Below are 15,895 nucleotides of genomic sequence, written 5' to 3' on the forward strand. Positions count from 1 at the left end.
ATTGCTGTAGAAACAGTAAACTTCTCAATTAATGGTTATTACATTATGTAATGTGAGATTGGCATCTGCACTGTAAAATGAATTAAAGTGGGAATGTACAACCATGAGAAAAATAAACAAAATATATGTATATGCTACATATACATAACAAAATGAAACTTAACAAAAAGGAAGTGTAGGATTCACGTGATTTACCGATGCACACAACACGCGAGATTGCTCACCAGTGGGGCACAGTACGGCACCTGCAAGGGAACCCAGCGTTACACACATGGTTAGTCCAAACAACAAATCAACAGTATTATTATTCTACTACAGCATTAGCATTTAAGTATTAGGGCGCATAAATTAAGTAATGTTAATCAGCATTAGCAGAAAATTAGTGCACTGCAAATTATTTAGCAAACCAGCAAATTATTTTTATATTTACTCTGAGGTTATGCTACTAAACAAATAAGCAACTGTGTCAATTATAAAGACACTACACAAAATGTTTACTCACTACAAGACTATGGAATATGAACTGTCTATTAATTTTCCTAACATAAAGGGTAAATGTTTAAATATTCTTCATGCTGTCAATTCTATCTACAAAGAAATGACAATGATGAGAAATACTGATTAATATGGTACTACTACATTTGTCTGAACATCAGGCTAGCAGGATAAGGCAAGCAAGCTATATGCTAATCATACAGCTCATTCTTTCCTCTTCTCTTCATAAAATAATTACAAAGACAAATATGACACACAGATATACACAAAGAAATCAAAGTACCAGTTGTATGCATTAACATCAGCAAATACCCAAACAAATAGACAGCTGGCCAACTGTAACATACATATTATTGTTTCAGTTTAATCAGTGAAAATGAGAATTTATTTTTATTTAATGAGAAGATTTGTTGCATATATTTTCCTTGCTTGATGACTAATGAATGTTAAAAAAATATATGCTTCTGTGTTACAAAACATACAATACACTAAACCTACTTGGAAGGAAGGAAGGAAGGAAGGAAGGAAGGAAGGAAGGAAGGAATTAATTTATAAACAGGAAGTAGCTATTTACACACAGGAATGGATGCAGCAGATATAGGAAATATTTATATAAATTACAAATGCCAACATTTAGACATACAGCTAACATTTCATCTGTCTACTAATGCTCAGCAAAACCTTAAGTCTACATATAAAATATAGTATATTTTTACAACTTCCTGATACCTGCTAATATGTAATTCCTTTCGAACACTTCATTTGTGCTGCCATCCTGTAGAATTGATTATACAGGGTGGCCCACTTAAACCTTTCACTGCAGATATATCTGGAACAACAAGAGATACTGAAAAATGACTTTCACGGGCATAAAGGCAGGGAAGGGGCTAATTAAAGTAAATACTATGAGCCAGTCCAAAACGTAGAAAAACAGCATTTTCAACATAAACTTACGTTTTTTAAAATGGACACCCTGTATTATTTCTTGCACAATCGTTAACATGAAAAATCACATAAGTAATGGCATTTGTTTCATCACAATAGGTCAATTACATCCCAAGATATTGTAACGTGAAGTTGACGCTTGAGATAAGCAAAACGCGCAGCAGTTGCACATTCCGAGAGTCAAGCGCGAACCTCACGGTCCTCTTACTCGTGATATGATTGCTGTACTACGATGCGACAGGCACTGTACTTAATGTTATTTGCAATGTTATCAAGAGTGATGAAAATAAGAGGAAGGTTTCCTGCCACAGCAAAGGGATACCGTTATGTAAACAACGGTTTCTCTCTTGGGTGTTTTATTTATCTACATAGTACAGTGCAGTACTCTGTATTGTATTATTTGAGAATGTACATAATTCGTACAGCAAAGTTACTGTAACTAAATTTAATGTCACCGGTCAGTGTAAGCCAACCCATTACACTACCCAATACACCCCTCGCCTCAGAAAGTTTGTACTGGAACGGAACGATGTGACATCACCGCTGTGTATTGTGCGAAAGGTTCTCTATGAAGTAGGTTGACTTGTTGGAGGTACGTTCGGGTAAATGACAGTGGTGTACTGTTAGTAATTGGTATCACTATTTTAAACGTGGCATTAATTTACCTGTCCATCCTTTCTAGGCATTTGACATGGGTTTCACAAATGAATAAATGGTTGACATGTTATTACTTTACGGAGAATGTCACCAAAATGGCACGTGAGCAGCACAACTGTATGCACAGCGTTACTCGAATAGACATCACCCAACCCGTCCTACCTTCACTAATATTGTTAGAAGACTCCGCGCGACAGGATGCTTGTCTCCACGGCCGCTAGTCCGAAACAAGAGAGTAACACATGAAGCAGCAGAAATCGCTGTTCTGGCAGCCGTTGTAATAAAACCTCATGCCAATTTTCGTGAAACAGAAAGACAGATTGGACTCCCTCGAACAAGTGTGCTACGCATTCTTCACAGGCATAAATACCACCTATACCACTTGTCACTACATCAAGAGCTTCATGGCAATTACTTTCAAATTCATCTGGAACACTGCCAATGGGTTCTGCAGCAAAGCCATGAGATTATGCGTAGGGTACTGTTTACCGATGAAGCCATGTTTACAAACCATGGGAACGTCCACTTACACAATATGCATTACTGGGCAACGGAAACCCCACATTGGCTTCATCAGGTAGACCATCAACGTCAGTGGAGCATCAATGTATGGTGTGGTATTGTACGACAGCACATCATTGGCCCGTATTGCATTGATGACACTTTGACTGGGCAAAAATACAGGCAGTTCTTGAGACATATCTTACCTGTACTATTGGAAGACCTACCTCTGAATTTGCGTCAAATAATGTGGTATCAGCATGATGGATGCCTGCGCATAATGCCTTAGTGGCAAGAAATGCACTAAATCAACAGTTCCCAATTTGATGGATAGGACGAGGTAGTCCTGTTCAGCGATTTCCAGCACAATCACCAGACCTGACCCCATTAGATTTTTTCCTTTGGGGACATGTTAAAAATGTGGTGTATCAGCAGGTTCCAACAACAAGGGACAACATGTAAGACCGTATTACCGCTGCATGTGCTGCAATAACACCAGAAACACTGGCAGCAGTACTTCGATCAGTGTTGGAGCGTGCACAGCGGTGTTGCCATGTAAATGGCGATCTCTTCGAACATGCTTGGTAGAGTTTCTGCTGTGAGAAATCTAGTTGCATACCAGCGTTCATGTTTGTGTGTTTCTGAGAATGTTGCTCGTTTTGTACGTACTACTGTACAAACATATGTTTATGTCATCACTTCATCATGTGCAAACTTTCATGTGTAATGTAGTAATTAAAAATGTTCAGAAACATGTCCTGTACTTGTCATGTAACATTATGTAATTGACGTTCAACTACGTACAGTAAACTGGAATTTTCCCCCTCTGCTAGATCCTCGGTCAGCGGTTGATCCCTGACCGGTGATATTCAATTTCATTACCATTATGTCCATTCCAGTACTGTACAGTAGTAGAGATAAATAGATCACTAACGAGCAACTCCTTTCTTTATAATTCCATTGTGTGTGACTGGAAATAGGCATTGTTTAAAGCCTCTTCATAACAGTGCAAATAACATTAAGTACAGGGATTATTGTATCGCAGTCCGGCAATCACATCGCGACTAAGAAGACCGCGAGGTTTGCGCTGGACTCTCGGGATGTGCAACTGCTGCGCATTTCGTTTATCTCAAGCGTCAACTTCACATTGCAATATCTCGGGATGTAATTGACCTGTTGCGATGAAACAAACGCCATTATTTATGTCCATTTAAAATAACGTACGTTGATGTTGAAAATACTATTTTCCTACGTTTTGGACTGGCTCATAGTATTTACTTTAATTAGCCCCTTCCCTGCCTTCATGCCCGTGAAAGTCATTTTTCAATATCTCTTGTTGTTCCAGATAAATCTGCAGTGAAATGTTTTAAGTGGGCCACCCTGTATGCTAATTTCAATAATTCAAAGTGTACTGGAATGAATTAGATTGCAGTTCTCACCATTATATTTGAAGGACAAACTAGTTATGGAAAGGGTGTATTATTATTATTATTATTATTATTATTATTATTATTATTATTATCATCATCATCATTTTATGATTATATTTCTCTCCTGTATACACTATTCAATCAAAAATATACAAACATGTTGAGTAAACTCGAGCCTATATGTCACTATGACCGCTGCTATTACTGTAAAAGGTGTCCAAGGCCTCAAAGTTTTTCAGTTAGGGTTGCTATATTACAACAGTCAAAATCTGGGACATTTATATAAAATAATGCCCTGACTGACTGTCTGACTGACTGATTCATCATCGCCGAGCCAAAACGACTGGACATATAAAGAAATAAAATTTTGGTGATGCATTTATATTACAATGTGCTCACTAAGGGAGGATTTTTGGATATTCCATTACTAAGATGGTGAAAATGGGGGTGAATTGTTTAACTGATTATATCTAAATCTCAAAAACTTAGAATTTTACAGATGTAAAAATTGGTATTTGGAATCTTCTTTAAAAATAAAGAAACACATTTTTTGTTTTTGGAAAATCTCCTCAAGGGGGGTGAAAACAGGTGAAACAGGGATTGAATACCTTTTATGAGGATACTTATATCTCAAAAACTGAAGATATTACAGAAGTGAAAATTGATACTTGGAATCTCCTTTAAAAATAAAGAAAATATATTTTTTTTTTGGAAAATCCAATTAATAGGGGTGAACAGGAGTGAGAAACGGGTTAACATTTTATAAAGACTATATCTACGGTATATCTCAGAAACATAACATGTTAATGGTGTGAAAATTGGTATTTGGAATCTCCTGTAAAAGTAAAGAAACATAGATAATTTCTTTTCAGAAAACCCAAATAAGGGGAACTGAAAAAGGGGGTGAATTTTTAAAATATGAATATCTAGAGTACATCTCAAAAAAACATGTTACAGACATGAAAATTGTCATTTTTAATCTCTTTCAAAAAATAAAGAAATATAAACCTATATTTTTTTGTTTTCAGGCAAACCACTTACCAGGGGGGGGGGGGGGAGGGGATAATAAAGGACTGAAAAGGGAGTTGAATTATTTTTATTAGGATACTGATATCTCAAAAATTGAAGATGTTACAAATGTGAAAATTGGTAATTGGAGTCTCCTCTAAAACTAAAGAAATATGTATTTTTTTTGTTTTCAGAAAATCCACTTGGTGGTGGGGGTGAAAGTGTTGAAAAATTAGTTGAATTCCTTGTGTGAGACTACTTATATTTAAAAAACTAAAGATGCTGCAGATGTGAAAATTGGTATTTGGAATCTTCTTTAAAATAAAGAAACACATATTCTTTTATTTTTGGAAAATTCACATAAGGGGAGGGGTGTGTGCGTGAAGGAATTGAAAAATTCCTCTGCTAAGGAAATTTTGATGTACAGTGCAATACAGTGCTTTGTGCAATAAGGCATTGTCATTTTTGTAACATCTTTTTACATACAGCAAAAACCAATATTAATTTTAAAATTTAATGAAGTTTGGAAAAACTCTTTCAGGATGCCAAGAATTATTGTTGAACTCCAATTATTCAACACTGAAATAATTCAATAATTGAATTATTATTCAATTTTAATAATTGAAAAATTATTAATTCAATAATTACTTTAATTATTTGTATGAGGATACTTAAAATACAGGGACATGTATTTTCTTTTTGTTTTTGGAAATGGCACAAAACGGGGGGGGGGGGAAAGAAGTGAAAAAAGAGTTGAATTATTTCTTACGAGGATACTTATATCTCAAAAACTGAAGATGTTACAGACATAAATATTGGTATTTGAATCTCTTTTAAAGATAAAGAAACATGTATGTTTTTGGAAAATCCACTTAGGTGGGGGTGGGGGAGAGATTGATAAAGGGGTTGAATTATTTTATGGGGATACTTTTTTCTCAAAAACTGAAGATGTTACAGACGTGGAAATAGGTATTTGGAATCTCCTTTAAAAATAAAGAAACATTTTTTTTTTTTTTTAAAGTGAGAGAAGACTTTCTCACATGTACAGTTCTATGTTGCATGGTCATCTTAGCCCCTAAAGGAAATACCACAAACGTGGTTTACAAAGACTTTCTGGGGTGAATGAAACTCAGTTTTCCAGTGAGTTTTTATACTTTAGGGATTTTCAGATGATGTCTTAGTACAGTACCAAGGAACGATTACTTTTATCAAATTAGACAATCCACGCGAGTGAAGTTGTGGGTAACTGCTAGTATAAAAATATTTTAAAGAAGAACAATGTGAAAGATGTATGTAAATGATAATGATAGACATCCAATATTCTACAGATAATTTAACTAACTTTTCCCCCTAGCATTAAATAATAATAATAATAATAATAATAATAATAATAATAATAATAATAATAATAATAATAATAATAATAATAATAATAATAATAATAATAATAATAATAATAATAATAATAATAATAATAATAATAATAATAATAATAATAATAATAATAATAATAATAATAATAATAATAATAATAATAATAATAATAATAATAATAATAATAATAATAATAATAATAATAATAATAATAATAATAATAATAATAATAATAATAATAATAATAATAATAATAATAATAATAATAATAATAATAATAATAATAATAATAATAATAATAATAATAATAATAATAATAATAATAATAATAATAATAATAATAATAATAATAATAATAATAATAATAATAATAATAATAATAATAATAATAATAATAATAATAATGTAGCAAATACTACCAGAAATCATACTCATTTTGTTGGATAGAGGAATGAAGCGCCTAGCTTATCTTCACCCCTTTGGTTTCTACAGTATTTTTCATCAAGTACTTCTTTTCACCCCTTAGAATCTTGTGGTAAAACAGCACTCCTGATAAGGTCAAAAAATGAGTTTTAAGTATTAAACTTGCTTTAATCATATCAAAATATAGCCTGTTCCTTTAATCGCTCCAACATGAATTCAAGAGTGAATAAATATGCTCAACCAAAGCAATTTCTTTCATTTCATTCATTCATTCATTCATTCATTAGTCCTGGGGAGACTGAGAATGAATTCAACTATTATTGAAAAAGCTGAAACATCTACATTGTTTAACATTAAGAATTGTTCTCAACAAATTTTCTAACAGTTTGTATCCACTTATCTTTGACTGTCAAATTATCATTCTCTGCTAAGGAAATTTTGATGTACAGTGCAATACAGTGCTTTGTGCAATAAGGCATTGTCATTTTTGTAACATCCTTTTACATACAGCAAAAACCAATATTCATTTTAAATTTTAATGAAATTTGGAAAAACTCTTTCAGGATGCCAAGATTGGTGACTGTAAATTCGGTACTGTCCTGGAAAATCTGGGATGTATAGCAACCCTATTCACTGCTTTGAGATACATACAGAACAGGTGGAGCAAGGCTTAGTGAATTCGAACATGGAATGGTTATTGGTTACCATATCAGCAAGCAACTAGTCAGGGTAATTTCTATCAATTTAAAGTTGCTCAAGATGACTGTCAAGGACGTGATTGTGAAATGGAAATGGGAAGACACAACTACAAAAAAACCACGGCTGGGTAGACCACAATTGTTGACCAACAGGGATCATATAGCACTGAAGAAGGTGGAATGGGAATATCATATGACATCATGCAAATTCACCAGTGCCAATAAGTAAGCAACTCACACCATGACTGTGCAATGGAAAATACAAGGACTAAAGATCAAGGCTCAGACACCCAGCCATAATGCTAAGCATTGCGTTTGGTGGTCTAAAGAGGCACTGGTCGATGGACGACTGATTCAATGTGATGAATCATGCTACACCATTTAATAGTCAGATGGGAGGGTTTGGGTGTGGCAGATGCCAAGCAAATGATATATGCCTGCCCATACAGTGGCCGCAGTAATGTTTTATGGAGGTAGGCTAAAAGTATAGGGGTATTTTTTTAACCCTTGAAGTGCTTCAGGTTTATCTGTCAACTGCTGCAGTAATTTTCCACGAGAAGTGATAGTTTCCTATCTGTAACATAAATATTTGAAAGGAGCGAACTTTTATGCATAATGTCCGTAGGTGGCAGCGTACGATGGATGGACATGATCAAGGTTTATGTAGTTACCAGTGGATGATATTCTCCATAACAAATTGTATGGACAGGAAGAAGTGGAAGAGGCTCATTAACAGTACCTGGAAAACTGGAACTGTACAATGATGATGATGATGATGATGATGATGAGGCGGCAGCACTCTCATATCGGTAGGTTGGTAGTAATGCTCTATTATGTAGAAGCTACGTGCATTTCGCATACCAGACAGTGGAGGTGACGCGAGAGAAGCAGTACAGTGCAATCAAATTATGTTTTCGTTTAAACCATACAGCCACTGAAACTTAAAAAAAGCTGAAGCAAGCATATGGTGAAGATGCACTACCTCGTGCAACGGTGTTTAGGTGGTTCAAGGACTTCAAAGAAGGCCGACTTGTCTGTATTAAGCAAGGTAGGCCTGGTGTTTCGGCTTCTGCTGTGACTGAAGTCAACATCAACACAGCTGTTGTGATTGTCCGTGAGGATCAGTGGATAACATTACGTAACCTCAATAAAGTGTTGAGAATTTCATATCGCAGTGTCTTTATGATTATGCATGATCATCTCCATATGACCCGCGTTTGTGCCAGTTGGGTGCCATGTCTGTTGACTCCTGAGCAAAAGGCTGTGCGAATGGAGACAAGCCATGAGGTGCTGCGTCTCTTTTGCTGATGGAGGGGATGCATTTTTGAAAATGATTATCACCGGTGATGAGTCATCGCCGCATCATTATGATCCTGAAGGAAAACAAGCCAGCACGGTATGGAAATCACCAGGTTCTCCAACAATAAAAAAGGCAAAAGTTGTTCCACCTGCAGGGAAAGTGATGGTGCTCACATTTTTTGACTGTAATGGAATGATTTGCCAGCATGCAGTTCCCCCTCACACTATTGTTACAGCAGCATACTACATGTCAGTATTGGCTACACTGAGGAAACACATTGCAAAGAAACGACCAGAGCTTTCTCAGACTGGGTAGCGACTTCATCATGACAATGCACAACCTCACGTCGCAAATCAAGTCATGCAGTTTCTGGCTCAATTCAGTATTACCTGTGTACTGCATCCACCTTATAGCCCTGATCTTGCACCCTGTGATTTTTTTTATTCCCATCACACTATAGGCAAAGCTTAGGGGCATTCGATTTGAGAACTCTGAAGCAGTGCTCAAGAAAAGTGAGGTGATTCTCAAGGACCTGACAAAAATGGTCTGCAGCATGTGTTCAAGGACTGGCAGAGATGCTATAAAAAGTGCATTGAAGTAGGAGGGAACTACTTTGAAAATGATCATGTAAACATTGAAATGGAAACATCTGTGAAAAAATCAGTCTCAGTCTTTACTGATCAGCCCTTGTATTTCAGTATCTGATCAATACCAGTAATGAAGTTGGTCAGTACAATACTGGTGTTTGAATGTATCACAAAAATATAATCATATGTAAAGTGAAGGTCATAACAAAATACTAAGTGTATCATCTTGATGTACTGTTTGAAGTGTAGTCTGCATGATCTCGGCTAGTTTCATATACTCTATTTAAGTTATGAGCTTGTATATTTATAAAGGCTGTTCTGACAAACTACTCTACATGAAGTTGACAAGATATATATCTACAGATTTCAACAAGAAAAGTAGAAAATTTCTTTCTCAAGTTATTACAGTGGCACTTTTTACATATGAATATCATATTAGTAAGTACTGATAAGAATGTCAAGTTACTGTGACTGAACTGAATATGCCCTGTTATGATATCAAGGAACTTTGTAATGTGTGATAATGATTTATAATTCTTTTTAAAGTTGGGACTCATAATGTAGGCAAACCAAGCAATCATAAGAGGAAATGAAAATGAGAACCATATTAATTTCAACTGTATACATATGCAGCAATGAGTTTATAACTACTGACTTATGTTATATGTATAAATATTCAACTTAATTGCATAGAATCTTCATATATGTGGAACCCCCATGTTAGGTTAAAGCTTAAGTTGGGGTTTGTTGGTCAGTTAACAATCAGTTAAAGGTTTGTATGTGAAATAGGATCTTAGTGTATGAAGTTGTTATAAGTACATTTTAAATCGTGAATGAAGATAAACTGGGAACTGGTGACTGTATAGTGTTAAAAAAGAAGGAAAAAAAAGTATATAACAAAAGATCATCTGCTTGTTCGTAACATTTGTGTTTGTACATTTTCAATATCACGTGAATGTGATTTATGAAGACATTCTATGGGGAAAATATCTAACAGATTCAGTTCAATGAAAATCATCAAACAACATTTAATAAATTTAATTTTGCATTTCCAGAACACACTGTTTGTTTTGTCAGTAAAGATTTCAGCAAATATCTAGTGATTGCTAATTCATATTCGAGTAGTAAGACGATAAATACATAGAGTAAATATTCTAACAGGTACTGTATATTAAGAGTAGTTAAAGTAAAAAAACAAAAAAAACATATATATATAATTTTTACAGTAAAACCATACATTTATAAGAGTGATCCACGGGTAAGTAATTAAGTAGAAGAATAGGAACACATAATAGGATAAACACAATGGCAGGTCGGTGTAAGGAGCAACAGAAAAAAGCCAAGCAAAAACATGAAAACACTAAAGGACAATCTCCACATCTTCAAATACATAGGCTCTCTCCTCATCAATCCCAGTTCTTTTCAGCCATAGCAAGCTTGTTTCTGCTTCCCAGTTTTATCAGGAGTGTGTGTCTGGAAGCTGAGAAGAGATGGATGAAAGAGAAGTGGGAGCAAAAGCAAAGCAAAGTCTTCTCTGTACAGGCCATGAAGGCCCTTGGAGGTGTAGAAGGTAAAGGCTTCTACTATCCGTAACCTCGGCACTTGCTGGGGTAGAGTGGTTAGCTCTACGCCCGGCTGCCTTTGCCCCCAGGAATTAACCTGGTATTTATTTTTGGTGTAGGCTGAGTGAACCTCAGGGCCATGTGCACCTCCGGAAGTGGAAATCTTGTTTGTTAAATTTTACAACTTCCTGATGGGGATTCGAACCCACGTCCTTCCGGGTGAACCGAGCACGCCTTTACCATCTTAACCAGGCAGCTCCTACTGATAAGGAAAGAGACTGTCTATTTGAAGATGTGGAGACTGTCCTTGTCCTTTTGTGTTTTCATGTATGTCCTTGTGTCATTTTTCTGTTGCTTTCTCTTCCTACCCTGTGACCTGCCATTGAGTTTGAGCTATTATGTGTTCCTTTCCTTGTTCCTATCTGTCTATATAAGACTAGATTTGACACTTATTTGTTCCTTTCTAATACTTAAATTAAGTACAAGAGTTCATTATTTTGTAGGTATTATCTAATATTACAATTTTTAAGAATGATTTACTAGAACTTTATATCTGTGTGGTTCAAATGTTACAACCATCTACCTACTCCTTATGTTTTTCCTAATATATCTGTCCTGCATTTCATATTCCATGTTGTCTTGAGTATAATTAACATTTAAAAATTGCAATGAACATACTTCAAGTTTAAGTCGATTCATTACTTACTTTGCAATTGCAGGCGGTACATTTATCGTTTGGGTCTTGCCACTGTGTACCAGAATCATAAAGATGCCCTGCATAAGTGCAAGGTTCTCCTCTTGCTGACAGGCTAGTGTTTGTGCTGCTGTCCAAAGCACAAGGATCATCTTCGCAACGTGGACAGCAGTCCCCAGGTGACAAGATAGGCTCGCTGCATGTTAGAGGTGGACATTCCATTGGCCAGCAATCAATCTCACCATACTGTAACCACATACATAGTGATGTATAAAATAAAACCAAATATGGTGGCCAAAAGAAGAAAATTGAATGTGATATTTCATTTGATAGCTACAGTGTAGCTTAGACTTAGGACCAGAATAGCGTACCTACAAAAATAGCCAAACTAGCATATATCATGTGTTTTTTAATTTAGATTGAAACATATTTGCTCCCAAACAGTTTAAGAGTGATTTGGATGCTTTTAAATATAAATCTGTAGTGTAACTCACTTATTGGTAGAAAGAAATTACCTGTATGCCATGCATGTAAGTACACAGTCTTCTTTAGAAATACCTACTGTATGTTGCTGATATACAGAAAAAACAACTTTCAAATCCAAATATATAACTAGTTATATCCAAAACAATACCAAACTTTTCAGATTTTCTTGTTTCCTGAAAAGTAATGTTATTGGATATATGCTATCCTGGTCCTAAACTGATTATATAAATAATTATAGATACAGTAGCTGGAAAGTATGAGTGGAATGCACTCACTCCTAGTGTGGGCAAAGGGAGCAACAGAAAGGAAATATAAAAATAAATGAAGGGTCAGGGAGAAAAAGCCAGGTAAGTCAACTTTTTGTTGTAATCGAGTTAGCACTGATATACTGGACATCAGATGAAACTTAATTGTTTAATACATTTTGAATTTCAGATATTCAATGTATTTTTCACTTTTCAGTTTTGACTCAGTGAATTTGTGACTACTAGGTTCTTTAGTCTGCTGAGAATAATTTTTAATAAATGAATTTATAAAATACCTGAAAAAGGAAACATATGACAACAGAATTATACCTGAAAAAGAAATAACTTACATTCCATTTTCTGAGTTCTGAAAGAAGTTGTCTTAGCTGTTTTTTCCCCTGACCCTTCAAATATGAAAACCCCAAAAGACATAGTGACATTATAAAATAAAACTAAATATGGTGGCCAAAAGAAGAAAATTGAAGGTGATATTTCATTTGACAGCTACAGTGCAGCTTAACCTTACAACCAGAATAGCATACCTACAAAAGTAGCTAAAGTGGGATATTTCATTCGTTTTTTTTATTTAGAATATTATACAAATGTCATACTGCTATCTTCATAGTTGCATTCATCCCTCATAACCTAGTTCGTCTCAACCCCTGATGAGCTCACTCTGTTTCTAGTTTCATCAGGATGGGTGAGTACTCACATCTCTTGCAGGGGCATAACTTAAGAATTATTCTTTACTGATTTAGGAGGTGAAGGTATATGATAAGGAGAAAGAAAAGCCCACATCAAAAATAGGTTCCTGATAAAAATAATATATCAATATTGAAACAGAGGGAAGAAATTTCAAGCAATATAGGAATGTAAATAATGTACCAAACATTCGCATGTCTGACACTGGTAGATCCATCTCTCGCCACTGCGGAAAACAACGTGCTTCAATTCTTGATGACGACAAGCAGCACTCGGGTCACACTGAGGGCAACATTTGTCACCTTTGCTGCCACGTGCAGCACAATCACAATTTGGGTCCTTACAGGTTATCACTCCATCAAGACATTCACACCGTCGGCATGGGTGGCCTTTTGGACTAACTGTATGGCCATTGATCACTTCTGCACCTTCAAATTTACAATCTGAAACATATTGTTTTGTTTGGATGTATAATCACTCAAAACAAAAAAGAATGGACACATGATATTGTATGTTCCTCGCATATCATATTCTATCAGACTTAATTTTAATTATTATCAAAAAATAATTTGCCTCCCATGTAGATACCAACCCCGTGGATACCCATAACAAACATATCTATATGTCTAAATGTTTCTGAGAAAAGTGCACCTGTGAGGAACTTACACAATACAATGCGCTAACCTTTTGAGCAACTGTATATAATTATGTAATATTAGTAATGGAGCTTACGTTTTAACAACTTCTTTTCCTATCAGTCAAATATTCTACAATAATCAACACAGGATGGTATCCAATGAAAAGAAGTACAAGTTTGAACATAAATTTCAATGGCAGAGGTGGAGTAAAAATTATATAGGTATGATTTGGGATCATCATGGACATATAGACTGGTCAAGTATGTACCATATGGAAAAGAGAAACAGGATGTAGAAACTTGGCAAAAGAGAATTATAAATTCCACTTTCAAGAAAAGAGGTAAGAAGATGTATAATAATTATAGTAATCAGGATTACATTCCATGCAGTCTAATGATGGAAAGAAGAGTAAAAAGAAGAAATAAAGTGGCAGTGCAAATACCAGAAGTTTTATTTTGAAAATGAAAGATCATCAGTGTGAATTCCTTTTACATTATGAAATTAACTGTGGAGTAGCACTGGGAGTATGGTAGGGTAATAACTATGACATATATTTTAAAAAGACTTTGTGAAGTTTGTGAAGTCTAATAAAAAAGGTTATTGGAAAAGTTATAGTAAAAATAGTAGGAATACATTTAAAATGCTATAGTTAAGTCAATGATCCATAGCCAGACAAAGGAGCTCCCTGTATAAGGGTGACAGAAGAAGAATAAGATTCTTTTACAATTGGCTTGACATCACACTGACACAGATGGCTCTTCTGGTGACAATGGGATAGGAAAGGGCAAGGAGTGGGAAGGAAACAGCCATGGCCTTAATTGTACAGCACTAGCATTTGCCTGGTGTGAAAATGGGAAACCACAGAAAACCGTCTTCAGAGCTGCCGACTTTGGAATTCGAACCCACTACTGTAACTCCTGAATGCAAGCTCACAGCTGCATGTCCCTAACTGCACAGCCAACTCGCTTGGAAGAAGAAAGAAGAAAACAGAATAGCTTGAACTTGAAACTTGATTAAAATAAGGTCATCTTTGCTGCTTTTCATGTGGGCAGTAAAAGCAACATAAGGAGGCAAAAGACTGAGCAAAATGGTTTCTGCTGATGGTATTGTTTTTAGAAGAGGATGGGATAAGAGATCCAAGAACTAACTGATGGAATAAAAGAGAAGACAGAAGAAAAAGGAATGGGAATCAGTGAAAAGGAAAAAAAGAAGACAATAGTATTAACAGGAGGCAAGAGAGCAAAGCAAAAATAGCTATGAAAATATGAGACAACTTAAAGGATAGGGAACTTCTTATTAGGTACTTAGAAAGTGAAATAATGGAGAATTCAAGACTTGATATGAAAATCAGCTGGGCGATACAGTTGGGAGTGTCTTTTATCAGGACTATGGAATCTACTGTGGAACAATAATGCATCAATGAAGGATAATCACATTATATAAGTATTATGATGTATGAGGCTAAAAACTGGCCTGTGCCAAAAAGAATGCTATAAATTGAACACAGAAATGAAACTGAAGTGAATTATATTGCAGGTGATGACAAGTGATAAGGGTGAGAAATGATGACATAGGGAAAGAAAAAAGTGGAAAAGTTATATTGTAAAATGCAGAAGAAGAGACCAAGATACAGTAATGTAGCATACTGAATAGCTGAATAAGAAAGAATACCAATACAAACTATGGAATTAAAAATGAAAGGAAAGATCCAGTGTATGGGACCCTCACCAGGACTACTTGGTACAAGAACTGGAAAAAATTCTAAGGAAAGCATCACGGCTTGTTCTGGGTGATTTCCGACAAAGGAGTAGTTTTACGAAAATGTTGCAAACTTTGGGCAGGGAAGACTTGGGAGTAAGGAGAAGAGACACTCGACTATGTGGTATGTGATATAGATGTTGATTCCCATAGGGAACCTGAAATATCATATGATGGCCAAGCAGGCATCAATTTTTGGTAATGAGACGAAGTCTCTCATAGTGCATTGGCACTGCTGGTGGCACCAAGTAGCCTACGCAGTGGCCTTCACGGTATGCACTAGTCATGCATCTTGGTGGGTGTGCTATTTACCAATAGGGGCGAAACGCTGGCAACCAAGAATGAGTTAGCTGGAAAATTTATAATGTCCAATAACGGACCATTTATATTGG

At 35.4% G+C, this 15,895-nt stretch overlaps 1 protein-coding gene across 1 annotated transcript in view; it reads right to left on the bottom strand.

The window, feature by feature from the left end:
* LOC136857881 (protein kinase C-binding protein NELL1) overlaps positions 1–15,895 on the bottom strand; it is a 603,636-nt gene that overhangs the window by 50,098 nt on the left and 537,643 nt on the right. The window contains exons 13-15 of the mRNA XM_067136916.2: positions 13,291–13,550; positions 11,687–11,920; positions 225–245 (exon numbers count right to left, since the gene is read on the bottom strand). Coding sequence (XP_066993017.2) covers positions 225–245; positions 11,687–11,920; positions 13,291–13,550 — 515 coding nt within the window. The remainder of the gene's footprint in view (positions 1–224; positions 246–11,686; positions 11,921–13,290; positions 13,551–15,895) is intronic.

Source organism: Anabrus simplex, chromosome 1 (assembly GCF_040414725.1).
Source record: "Anabrus simplex isolate iqAnaSimp1 chromosome 1, ASM4041472v1, whole genome shotgun sequence".
NCBI lineage: Eukaryota > Metazoa > Arthropoda > Insecta > Orthoptera > Tettigoniidae > Anabrus > Anabrus simplex.